Source organism: Amblyomma mixtum, chromosome 9 (genome assembly GCF_055824585.1).
Source record: "Amblyomma mixtum isolate Tamu chromosome 9, ASM5582458v1, whole genome shotgun sequence".
NCBI classification, from domain to species: Eukaryota; Metazoa; Arthropoda; class Arachnida; order Ixodida; family Ixodidae; genus Amblyomma; species Amblyomma mixtum.
The window spans coordinates 117,025,507-117,038,950 of NC_143020.1; the positions used below are offsets into that span (position 1 = coordinate 117,025,507).

The following is a 13,444-nucleotide window of genomic DNA, read 5'->3' on the forward strand; positions in this document are numbered from 1 at the left end:
ATCGAGCCTTTGATCACCGAACAGGAAGCCGACGCAGAGTTTGCAACCGTGATCGAATACGGCGACAAGATCGTCACTTCTCTAGCCAAGCTGAAGTCTGCAGCGAAATGCATCACAGAAGGAACGAACGTTGGCAGCATTAACTCAAACGAAGATCGAAGCACAACGACAGGAACGACTGCCAAGACAAGACTCCCCAAATTGGAACTCCTGAAATTCAGCGGCGAAAGAAGGAATTGGAAGCCATTTTGGGAGCTATTTGAAAGATCGATCCACAAGAATTCGGACCTATCACCAGCAGAGAAATTCCAGTATTTGCGATCTGCACTGACATGAGACGGAGCATCTGCCATCGAGGGGTTGCAACTGACGGCGGAGTGCTACAACCACGCCATTGACATCCTAAAGCAGCGATTCGCTAATCAAGCCATCCTCATTCAGGACCAGATGGAGGGCCTCATGGCTGCCGCACAGGTGTCATCGACAGGCAGTGCCCGCACTCTGCGGCGCTGGTATGACAGCCTTCAGGCTCGCATGCGAGGCCTTAAGGCGTTGGGTGTAGGAGACAAATTGTACTGCGCAATGCTCTACCCTCTTGTACTCTGGGCACTTCCGTACGACCTGAGCCTGCTGTACAACAGGATGATGGCTTCGAAGGACGCAGAGGGCTCCAGCAACGGCAACGCCTCAACCACCGACACCAGCTCCGAGACAAGAACAGAGTCGGTGCATAAGAAAGAGCTGCGCGCACTTCTGGAATTCCTTCGGATCGAAGTTGGTAGCCGCGGACGGACGGACGGTAGTAGCGGACGGACGCTGGTAGCCGCACAGGGCATTACCCCTTTGCCCTGAGACCAGTGGGCGCCGAACGCGCCGAACCTCCCCGCACGACGACCTCGGAGGGGATTATATGCCCTTCCTGGGAAAGGGTCGGGACGGTCGCGGTGGGGACAGAGACGGGGTTGTCAGGGAGCATGGGCGTCCGGAGGGGGGGGCAAGGGGGGGCGGCTGCACCCCCCTGGAAAATCACTCACTCGAACCGTGAGTGATGGCCGCACGTCAGGGGCGGCGGTGCGCTCAGCCAAAAGAGTAAAAGCGGCCCTGCTTCCACGCTTTGGGTCACATCTGCAAAGTGCCGCGTCCGGGGACGCGTCGTTGCAGACATACAGCGGCACCGGCGAGCATGTGTTTCGAGCCGTCTTGAGATGTGTGCCTGTTTCTTTGATCTCTAGAGAGATAGCGACACGGAGGCAGACAGTGCACACCCCGGCCACCGATGAATTCTTCAGGAGGGAGGGACAAATCAGCCGTGTCCATCCCAGCTTTGTCGGACTGCTCAGGGGCAAGCGGGCGATGAGTTGGCGCCGCCGCCGCTCGCTGTCTCCTCCGATCCACGGGAGAGCGCAGTTCGGTACAAACGCCGCTTTCAGAATTTTCGGCAAAGGGGATTAGCTGCTTTTGTTCACGGCGACGCAGTCTCCAGAGGCGCCCCCACACCAGCGTTCCTTGCGTCTTCTCCGGAAACCAGCGCCTTTGGTCAAGGCAGCCCGATGGCGCCTGCCTGGCTCGCCTGTCACCTCTGGCTGGGCCTCAAATCCCAACAGCGCCCATGTACTGTGCGATGTCAGTGCATGGTAAAGAGACCGTCCGTCCCTCATAGCCTGAGTCGTTTTGGGGCTCTGAACCTCATAAAAACACACAAAACAAATTTTCCGACCGGAGTGGCGAGTGTCCCTTCCCCTCGGAAGTCGCGCGGCGTTCCTTGCGTGTGCGCGCCTCTTTGTTTGTGCTTCGGTGTTTTTAGTGGCCGGTTGTCAACGAAGCTGAGAACAACCAAGACAGCGGACGAGAAAACGACGAGCGGCGAGTAGTGTGTGTGCAAATACTCGACTGTGCGGTTGCGCGAGCAAGATGAAGCGAGGTGTATGAAGCTGCGAGCGTGCATTTATCTTGTAAATAAGTTTTCGCTGCATACATAGTCATTTTTTGTTTTCAACGTACGCATTCAACCGTTTTTCCAATCAATGTGTATATATTTTTAACACTACCAACCCCGAGGAACTCCATAGCCAGCTTTGTCTCGCGCGGTCCCGAATGATGGATATTCGACGCTTCTTCAAGCGTCAGCGGTTGTCTGACGAAGCATTATCCAAATGCGCCCCTGCAGATTCTGGTGTGACATGTGACAACGGTGTAGCATTTGAACAGAGTGATGCAAGCTTTTATCACCGGACAGTAGCTGATGTCGTCGACTCCATGGAAGGGACTCTGTCAACAGTGAGTTCAGGTGATGCAGCAGGCCGAGATGATTCCATTTCTCCTTTCTTGGGATTCAAGTCCGGATTTGACCAGAGCGATGCAACCTTTCATCACCGGACAGTAGCCGGCGTCGTCGTCTCCATGGAAGGAACTCCACCAGCGAGCTCCGGTCACGCAGTAAGCCGAAACGATTCCCTTTCTCCTTGCTTGGGATCGAAGTCCGGAGACAACATCAAGAAAACAAATAACTTGCCTCAAGAATATGACTTAGGAGAGTTTCTAGGCAAAGCTAAACTCACTGGCATACCGGACTTTTTGAAGTTACGTCTTCTTACTAAGCCATGGTCGCCAAATGTCACATATGATTTTAAGAAGGATGTAACACCTGGAAAGAGGCCTTTTCGACATCAGTGGCTGGGAGATTACGCCCCCTGGCTTGCGTACTCAGCGACAGCGAAAGGCGCCTTTTGTCGTTTTTGCGTCATTTTTCCTCCGCGTGTTCACCGGGGTACTCAAGGTAGTTTTATCGTGCGCGCTTTCAGTAACTACAGAAAAATGCACGAGGCGTGCAGGGATCACGTAAAATCCCAATGGCACCAGGAGGCAATGACGGCCTCACAGAACTTTATGGATGTGATGAAAGGCAAGCAGCTACCCGTTGTACAGCAGCTGAACAGAGCACTGCACGCGCAAGTTGAAAGGAACCGTGAGAAACTATTTCCAATAGTTTCCACCATTGTCTTTTGCGCGACGCATGACTTGCCGATTCGCGGCAAGCAGTCCGATAGTGGAGTCTTCAATGATCTGCTTGACTTTCGTGTAGAAGCTGGAGATACTCTACTTCAGGAGCACTTCGCTTCTTCTGCTGGCAATGCCAAGTACACTTCTGTCCGCGTCCAGAACGAGATCATCACAATCTGTGGCGACATCCTGAGAGAGCAGATAGTTACCGAAACTAACAAAGCGTTTGCTTTTTCCGTTCTTGCTGACGAAACTGCAGATATTTCAGGAAAAGAGCAGATGTCTATAGGCGTTCGCTTTATTGACAAGGCGGAAGTCGAAGTGTGCGTTCGAGAGCAGTTTTTGGGATTTGTAGAGCTGGAGCAATTAAACTCCGCTTGCATCGCCGCGGCAATCTTGAAGCTTTTGACGAATGTCGGACTGATTCTTTCGAACCTCGTTGGACAGGGGTACGATGGATGCTCTACAATGGCTGGAAAAGAAGCTGGAGTGAACAAAATTATACAAAAACAGTTCCCGAAGGCACTATTTTTCCACTGTGCAAGTCACAAACTAAATCTCGTCATCAACGATTTGAACGACGTCTCTGAAATTCGAAACACAATTGGGATAATCAAACAAACCATAAACTTCTTCCGCGAGAGCGTGCTCCGGAGAAAATTGGTGCCCAACATTCCGATGCTGTGTGAGACAAGATGGTCTGCAAAGTACAAGTCTATTAGGATCTTCTCTCAGCATTACGTGGCCATAGTCGAAGCACTCGAGCAGCTCGCGTCCACGGAATCATGCTCGAACGCTGCAACTAGACAACGAGCTCACATCCTCTACTGCGCAACAACAAGCTCATCTTTCATCGTCTGCTTGCATATTGTAGCGAAGTACAGCGCTCGGCTCGAACCAGCTACGAACATTCTGCAAGGTGTATCCATGGACTTCCATTCTGTGCATGGCCACATCACTGAGCTACAACGTATTTTTCGCGGCCACCGGACAAACGCTGTAGAGGAGTTCTCTAACATCATGAATGCAGCAAGGGAGGCAGCCAATCACTTAAATGTGGTGATATCTGTACCAAGACAAGTCTCTCGTCAGGCCCACCGAGACAACTACGGGATTCAGTCGCCAGAGGAATACTACCGTGTGGCAATATATGTGCCGTACTTGGACTCCCTCACTGCTTCTTTAGCTCGGCGCTTTTCTGAAAGCAATGAGAGGAGCTTCAAACTTCTCCAGCTGCATCCATCAAAAATGAAGCACTTGAGCCGTGTTGAGTTCGCTGTTCTCGCCGAAGAACTCCAGTGCTTTTACGGCATCGACAACTTCAAGGAAGAGGCCATCTCTTGGTACGAGATGTGGTGCAACAAAACTGGGGACCCATCAGAAATAACTTACTGCGAGCTTCTACATCAGGCCAAGACATTCTTCCCTGGTGTTGCAAAAGCCATTGAGGTGGCTCTGGCTTTGCCAGTTACTACCTGTACGGTCGGCCGCCGCGGTGGCTCAGCGGTTATGGTGCTCGGCTGCTGACCCGAAAGACGCGGGTTCGATCCCGGCCGCGGCGGCTGGAATTTCTTTGGAGGAGAAATTCTAGAGGCCCGTGTACTGTGCGATGTCAGTGCACGTTAAAGAACCCCAGGTGGTCGAAATTTCCGGAGCCCTTCACTACGGCGTCTCTCATAGCCTCAGTCGCTTTGGGACGTTAAACCCCATAAACCAAACCTGTACGGTCGAACGCTCCTTCAGTACAATCAGGAGAGTGAAAACGTGGCTACGCTCAACGATGACAAACGACAGACTGGACGGCCTTTGTATGATGAGTGTGCACCGAGAGCGTGTAATGAAGCACAGAAATGAATTTATCACCAGTGTCATCACGCAATTCGCCCAGAAAAATCCGAGGCGTCTACAGTTTCTGTTCAAGGAAGACTGACTGAGTGACTATCGTTGCGTGTTTGTGAACATATTGTGCTGTGTGCTGGTCATCAATCCGGGTGTGTCGAGAACCCGTATGCAGCAAGACTGAGCACTCTTCTCCATGAAGTGATAGTATCTTTTTGCATTTTTATTAATTTTAATTGTTTCTTCGTTGATAAACTTCAATGTATCTCACCTCGCTTTAATTTGCTGTTTGTAATTTTTCTTTCATGTGTGCATTTTACTTATTTATTTTATTTGTATATAAATAAATAAATTTACTCCGCAAATAGTGCCTTTTTGCTACGAACATACCCCCCCCCCCCACCCTCCGGCGCCAACAACCAATGGGGCCCCCCCCTGCAAAAAATTCTGCGGACGCCCTTGTCAGGGAGTGTGTGTGGTGTTGTGGACTTGGCGTGGTCGGTGATTTAGTGTGCCGCCTTTTCTCATCCATGTAAATAAATGGTGGTTGTTGTGTTGTAGAAAAAGAATGTGTGTGGTGGCGAGTGATTAAAGCGCCGAACGGATCACTCCGTTACTACACCTCCAAACATTTAATCTGAGCGCGTTCTGGCTGCGCGCGTGAAGCAGAAACATCGAACCAGTATCGAATAGCGATACATACACCGCAGGCTGTTCCCATGCACATGCGGCATCTGCTGAAAGGCATGCAGATATTTCAGTTATCAATTCAAACTTATACCTGTGCTACACGGGTACTTTCGAATGACATCTGAGTCGAATGGCATTCGAAACTTGGAATGGCATTCGAACTCGACGGACTCCCGCGGTGCTACACGGCAGTTTCCAAACGCATTCGAAATTCTCAGCTCGTTTTCAGTGTACAACGACGACGACGGTCACACTAGTCCGACAACGGCACTATCACGGTGTACAGCATCATGTGATTATAGTGAACTATCTAGTTTACTATAACATGATTGTAGTGGGACAAGTTTTTTGGCTAAACGACACCGACGAATCCCATCGGCGGACGGTCAGCCTTCATGCCCTCGGGAGTTCGGCGGCTGAGCGAAAACACGCTGATGAGGGGACAGTGCGAATACATGCGCGCTTATACATTATCCGTATTGGAAATAAGCGAAACGAACGGCTATATTTCACATGTGCACACTTGGACACTCGATAGCGATAACCACTTGCCAAATCAATTTCAGCCGACGACGACTCCGTTCCCTTCAGCGACGACTAGGCCTAGCGAGTCCGCAAAGTTGGATCGGTGATTGCGGTGGTGTTGAAGAACGAATTCACAAGTTTTAGCGAATGCAAATGGTCAACGAGTGTAGTTTTGACAACAGTGACATGAAATCAACTATTGCTTACATCGCAGGACGCGCATACGATGCACGGGAAGCGGCGGTGTGACTCGAGCTGCCGAGCAGTGCTTTACGGCCAGCAGCAGTCGTCGCCGTCGCTAGCTTGTGACTAACAAGTTAGGCCATTTCAGTTAACGCGAACGGTCACCAAACATACTTCTGGATAAAGTAGCTTAAAATAAAGTACTGGGCATGTTGGAGGAAGCCGGGAAAATTAGCGAGAAGCGCCGATCATCCGATGTCAACAACCCGGCTGTCAAGTGTTTCTCAGGCGAGCGATCGCGTCGGCGCTTCCCACAGATTGTCGCACTGCGTAAACAAGCACGGGTACAATTGGTACAGAAGAGAAGAGATTATTTAATAGAACTAAACCGCATATTTCGTTTTGTGTCTTGCAAACGAGCACAAGCTGTTCATACGAATCGATGTAAACCAATGTAAACAGCAGTATGACTGCAGTCGTCCTCATCGGCGCACTCCTGGGGAAATTTCATGCTCACGCGGTAAATGTTCATTGGTGTACTATTATCTGCAAGCACTCACCTAGACGGAACACGAACTATTTGCTAAACAAACAGCAGAAAAAAGCGAGTAGCGGGTATCGAAATGAACAGCCACAGAGCCGAAAGCAGTCGCGCGGCGGTGGGCGGGGCGAAGAGACGGCGGCGGCGACGGCTATTGGTTGGTTCGGGCTGTGTTCGCGTTTCGAAGGCATTCCAAAATCTGGAATGTCTCCGCGGAGCTCCTTCGACTGGAAAGTCATTCCAACCGAATGCCGTTCAAAAACGTCGTGTAGCAGCGCACATTTGGCATTCGAGTCGAATGACGTTCGGTTGGAAGGCATTCGAAACGCCCGTGTAGCAGGGGTATTAGCAAATAAGTAGCCCCTGTAACAAAGATGCTTGCAATTACATCGCAGCAAAAACCGGTGCTACAAGTTTCAGCCCCGTTTCATTGGTCCATACTTGGTGCTCAACCAAACTTCTCCGGTGAACTACTGCGTCACTCCTGTTAATCCTCCTACGGACCGCCGTTACCGCGAGACTGAAATTGTACGCGTTTCCCGCCTCAAGCCATTCATTCGGCGCTCTGCATCGGACTAATCCTGGCCAGGCTGGCCGCTTCGGCCCGCGCGGGTAGTCTGTGTGAGCACTTCATTCACCTTCGTCGTCGTCGCCTCTCTGGCTGCGACATCATTCTCTTTCACCTGTCGATTCCCATCGTCATCGCTTGGGGCTGTTCGCTTGGAACGCGTCTCTGGCAGAGGGCTAGAGTAAACGTCTTGCGTGAAGTCTTCCCTTACATTACAGTGTTCAGGGTGGACATTCTTAGGAACGGGGTTTTAGGATGAGCGCGGCGTGTATGACGCGAGGGAGATGCCCTCGAGAGTGGCTGCTCGCAGATGTCTGATCATCCGGTCGACATTACCAACCGTCCGAGGGATTTAGCAACCGATAGGGAGCGTAAACGCGCTAAACGGGAAGCCGATCTGATCAAGAGCGGGGGCTTCGAAAGCAGAGTAGCATAACTGGCCCCCCTGGGACAGTGGACACCTCTCAGAAGCCGCGTGGCGGTAGTGACAGATATGTGGGCTGCATGCGTTGGCACAGGCAACGTTGTGGCAGAAACACGCCACTGGAGCACGCCCGAGCACTCGTCACCCGGGCAGTGGATGGCTTGTCCTCGTCCCGAAGTGCGAGGGACCATTTCCTCACCTATTCGCAACGCCATCCCCATTGAAGCGCGTGTATTTGAGACCTCCATGTAACGAGCGCTGGTTGACATTGGTATAAAGAAGTTGCTGGGCCGACTATCGGTTACTTGGGCTGAGTTACGAATTATTTCAGAAAAGTTTCACGACGATAAAGCATGAACTCGCATAAGACGAATCGCAACGAGCGACCGCAGTTGAGATAACGCGTCGTGTTCCAGCGCCGTCAGCGCACCTCCATTGCTTTTACGGTTCATTTCCGCAACTAAGTATTGCGAGGACAGCAGTCGCCATCAACAGGCGGTATGGCGTTCAAGCGAAAGCTTTTAGAACGAAAGGCATACGCTAATGCGTGCGCACTGTACTAAAAGCCTCTATTACGTGTTTGCCAAGCACAAGAACATCCCTTGCCTGTTAGAGTGAGGCGGTAGGAAGAAAAACTATTAACATCTGTGCCCAACAAAAATTTTGGTAGAAAAACTCGTTCAGCTTACCGAAGGCAGGACAGAGTCTGACGTCGCTGCAGTAGGCTCGTCCACTGTGGCCGACGTGCTCCACCTTATCGCTAGGTCTTAGCAGCACTGCGAAGCGAAAGACTCTGAGCGCTTTGTAGAAGAGGAAAATTATCTGGCGGCGAGGGTAAGGAAGCCATGCGCAGGGCATCGCCGCTGCATACGTTCGCATGGCTTGGGTAAGGGCATGGGTAAGGGCAACGCTGAAGCCCCTCTATTGGCCGTGAGATAGAGAAGAGTCGCCGCCTTGCGGCGCTGCGACGAACCCTCACCAGTGTGGGTGGGTCAGACGACATACTCCAGCCAGCAGCGTTTGCGTGCGCACGTGGTACCCACATTGCTGGCAAATTTGAGTGGGTTGAGCATCGGTGGCCGTGCCGAAGCAAAAGGAGGGGAGCGAAGTTCGCGGTGCTGTGCATTGTCCGGGTTCGCGATATGGAATGCCCATCGCGTTTTTTTCTTCTGCCCTCTGCAAAACTGCAGAGAAGGCGGTGAGTCACACTCGCTAGATAGATAGATAGATACTTGAGGCCGTACCCTTTGTAACGGGCGGGCACCACTAAAGTGAGCACCCAGACCAAAAAACAAAAAAACACACAAAAAAAACGAGATGAAAGCGCACAAGAAAGGAGAGAAAAAAAACGCAAAGTTCAAAGCAAGGAGTTCGCTCATCGACCGCGTTCACATCCGACTCTGCGGTTTCGCGCGGTTAGACACAGTGCGCCACCAAAGAGTCAGTCGACGCTTGGTTCGCAGCACACCCTCGCTCTTGTGCTTGGAGTTGTCTCCCTCGTCGTCCACCGCAGGATCGTGAAAGCCGAGCGCCTGAGGGAATGTGGTGCCCTCTGTCGGCATCGGATGGAGTCTCTGGCACGACATCACCAGGTGCTCGATGGTCTCCTCCACATCGCCACACGCTCGGCATGGTGCTGCCTGTGCTTCTGATGTTGCATCGAAGCGACGGCGGTACACCAGTGTCCGCAGCGCTCCGGCCCGGGCCTCAAACAGCAGTGTGCTACCAACGCCGTTGTCAAAGATCTTTTCGGGTCCGATGCTGTTCTTGCACTCGCGGTACACAGCCAGTGTCGGTTTTTCAGCGAGCGCCTGCAGCCACTGCTTATTCTCCCGTTCTTGGACCCGTCTCCTTGCCTCCTGTTTCCACGCCGTTGCTGATTCGGCATTTATGGGTGTCTGGAAAAGGCCATACTTGCCTTCTATCCGGTGGAGGCGCTTCACCCATGTAGTGCGTAGGCATGTCGCAGCGAGATATTCAAAGACCCGCCTAGCCCATCGGTCGCGGCTCATGAACTGGAGTCGACCGCGGTACTCTAGCTTGCTGCATGCCTCCCTTGCCTCAAAACTAGACCATCCAAGGTCGCCTTGGATGGCTGCATTGGCCACCCGTCCATGACAACCGACTGCAGTGCGGCCGACCTCTATCTGTCTGCGCTCTAGCCAATTCCTGGGGGCTGATGGGAGGCAGACCACCGCGTTGGCGAACGTGAGTCCTGGTACGTGCGCGAGCTTCCAGAGGTCGCGGACCATAGTGTACTGATGGCACCCCCACAGGCACCGACGTCTGAGGATGCATTGCGCTCGGAGAGCAGACTGACGGACCTTGGCCTCGTGCAGCCTGAACATGTCAGTCTCAGCGCACAAATTTATGCCCAGGTATTTGTACGATGTGTCGACTGTCAGGGGCTCTTCGTTCAGCATTAGCAACAGCTGATCAGTCGCCTCGCCCGCCAGCTGAACAACCATGCATTTTCGTTGGTTGAACTTGAGTCCAAGGCTTCGCAGCTCCACGGCACAAACGTCTAGCATTTTCTGTACATATTGTGGTGTTTCTCCCATAATTACTATGTCATCAGCAAAGGCAAGACCCGGCAGTCGGCTGGAGTTGTCAATTCCTCTGGTGCTGTACTTAAGGCCGAATCCCAGGTTTGCCTGTAGAAGTGCCTTTTCCAGTCCGCACACATACAGCAGGTAGAGGAGGGGAGACAATGGGCATCCCTGCCGAAGCCCAGCGTGATAGGGGGGCGCCGTATAGCGGAGGATTCCGAAAAAAAAAACGGGAGAGGTCAAACTCCATCCGGCAACGCATACGTCAGGTCGCATCCCGTTGTGCACGTTCTTGCGGTGAGGCGGATCCGCGTCGAGCAGCTTTTGTCCCATGTCTACAGCGGCGCGCGTTAACAGCTTGATGCGCGGTCAACAGGAAATTGCAGCAGGCTTGATAACAGTTTGTAAGTAACAATATTAAACAGATGGGCCTTGAGGTGACTATCTTCGAACCAGGGTCAACCGGAAGCTGATATATCTTGCACCGTGAGAAAGCGAGAATGTTGGCGCAGCTCACGGGAGGAAGGTAGGATCCTCCGAAATCGTGATGGTGGAAAGTGTACATACATATTTGTGCAGTGTTTCTCGAGATGAGCTATCCTCTTTCCCCAATCATTGATCGGCTGTGTTGTCCGTTCACGCTTGTTGATTTATGATGTTTTCCTTTCCCCAAAGATTTATTGGGGGGATGTTTGTAGAGTTACCTGACTTGTTACCGTCCCCACCGAGGGTTAGGACATTGGGTTCAGAACCAGCTGTTTCGGCAGGACCGAGGGCTGGTTTAGTCACGTAAAACTACGAGCCAGCCAAGTGTAAATAAGTTTTCTATTAGCTTTTATATTTCTTTGTTTTATTAATTTTAACAAAAAGTTAACCTCTCCAGAAGTGTCCTCTAGCAACGTGATTGAGCAATATCGAATATGCAAGACGTCAAGCATCCTTCAATAATCATCATCAACGCAATTTCCCCCTACAAGATTGAGAGGGAAAGCCTAAGGCGAAACCCTTTCTTGGCGCATGGGTGACGTGGACGGAAGTTGTAGGCGCAGGTTGTCCGCAAGAACTGTCAATCACAAGTTGTGTGGTGATAAAACACCGTGTAAAAGTTGATCAAGTAGCAGTTGATATGCTACATATACAGGGTCTGTTGTGAAAGTAGTAGGACTGGTTTTTTCCTGGGCGAACGGGCGGACGAGAGGCTGTCTGCGCGTGCAGGATCGTTGAAAGGGGATATTGGGGATGCTGGGGAAAATCGGCAGTAGGCTCTCGGCCGTTGAAGACAGGAGGTCGCTTGTACTGTGAACCTCTGTCGAAACGTCTCGTCACGCTGAATCGTCGAGCGTTTACTGGATCAGCGATACGCGATCAAATTTTTAGTAAATCTTGGTAAAACGGGCAAAGAGACTCACAACATGATTAATTAGGCCTACGGTGACGCTTCCATCGGTAGATCAGGTGTTTTTTGAGTGGCACAAGCTTTTCCGAGAAGGTAAGGAAAGAGTGGAGGAAGACGACCGCTCGAGACGCCCTTCGACCAGCAAGACCAACGAAAATGTGTAGCGAGTGCAACATTTACTTAACAGTGATCGTAGAATGAGTATCAGAATGATTGCTGATGACTTGAGCATTCCTCAAAGCCAAGTTTTTGAGTTCGTGACAGAAAAATTATCCATGAGGAAAGCGTGCGCGAAGTTGGTGCCGGGAGTATTGTCAGAGGAGGAAAAGGCCAACCGGTAGGATCTTCTTCATCATGTGAATGAGGACCCCTATTTTTTGCCCAGCACAAGGTGGCAACGCTGCCTCAGCACTCCTACAGCTTCGACTTGGCCCCGCCAGACTTTTTTCTATTCCCGATAATAAAATCGACGCTCGAGGGGAAACATCACGGATCGGTAGAGGTGGTTCAACAGGCCGTGACGAGGGAGCTAAACAGCATTCCGGTCCAGGCGTTCCTGGAGGCGTACGAAAACTGTAAAACTCATTGGCAGCAGCGTGTATGCGGAAGGGTGCTACCTTGAAAAATTGCAATCGTTTGTACTATTCTCTTGAATAAATTTTGTTTAAAAAAATGAGTCCTACTACTTTCAGAACAGGCCATGTATATGTAATGATAGTAAATAGGAAAAAATAGTAATACATAGTGATAACGATATCTATTATTAGTAACAGTGCTAAAGATAGATAGTGGTAGTTGTAAGGATGATATTGATAGCTGCCGACAGTGACAGAGGGTAGAGATAGTTATGGTAGTGAGAATGCTGGCTACTGATAGTGATAATTATAGCTACCGATAGGGATCAGTGCTAGAGATAGATAGTAGTAGTGACAGTGATACTGATAGTGGGTATAGTGATGATGATGATAGGGATATCAAAAAGGCCTTGAGTTCGAGTCATTGAAGGTCATGGCGTCGAATCCCGCAATATTGTGGGTTCGAGTCCCGTGAAGGTCGTCGGTTCGAGTTCCGCGAAGGTCTTTCGGACGTCATGATATCCATGAACGTCGACATAGTTTGCCCGTCTCGGAAACGGATTCCACGATAGTCGTGGACGGCGTCATATTTTGCCCGTTTCGGAAACGGACGTCCTATAGCCATGGACGTCGACATAGTTAAGCCTACTCCCCGTGACATAAAAATGAAAAAGGGAGGAATAAAGAAACGGAAAGGAAAGGCATTCGCGTTTCCGCTCGTACTCAATGAATGGCTAAAGGAAGACGGAAAAGTTAGGACCAGCTTCATTTCCTGTGAACTCTGCGTGCATTAAATCTCCCTTTGCGACAATTGTTAGAAAGAAATCTTATCAGCTAGACTCGCATCTCATCTATGTAGCCCTTCCCGCCTTGGATGTCCTCTATTTTGAGCCCTATGTTTTTCTGAGGAAGGCTCACTGCTACTGAAAACAACAGCAAGTATACTTGGGAAAAAGTGCAGGCGGGTTTTCGTGGATGGGGCAGGAGGAATTTGGCTTTCTCAGTGTTTCTGGCATTCAGATAGTCCATCGTTAGAGAGGGCGTCCCCCGTCTCTTTTTCACTAAGGGGCTGAGAGCATGGGAAGGGCTGCAAGCGGTGATCCCCGTAAAAAGAGTATATAAAAGCTACACCCAGCACTGCCAACATACTCACA

General features: G+C 50.9%; 1 protein-coding gene across 1 annotated transcript; it reads right to left on the minus strand.

The window, feature by feature from the left end:
- Positions 1-9,117: 9,117 nt before the first annotated feature.
- Positions 9,118-10,595, minus strand: LOC149330916 (uncharacterized). Its single transcript, XM_089559514.1, has one exon. It carries the CDS (start codon positions 10,593-10,595, stop codon positions 9,159-9,161), a length of 1,437 nt encoding a protein of 478 aa, XP_089415640.1. The 3' UTR covers positions 9,118-9,158.
- Between the last annotated feature and the right edge of the window lie 2,849 nt (positions 10,596-13,444).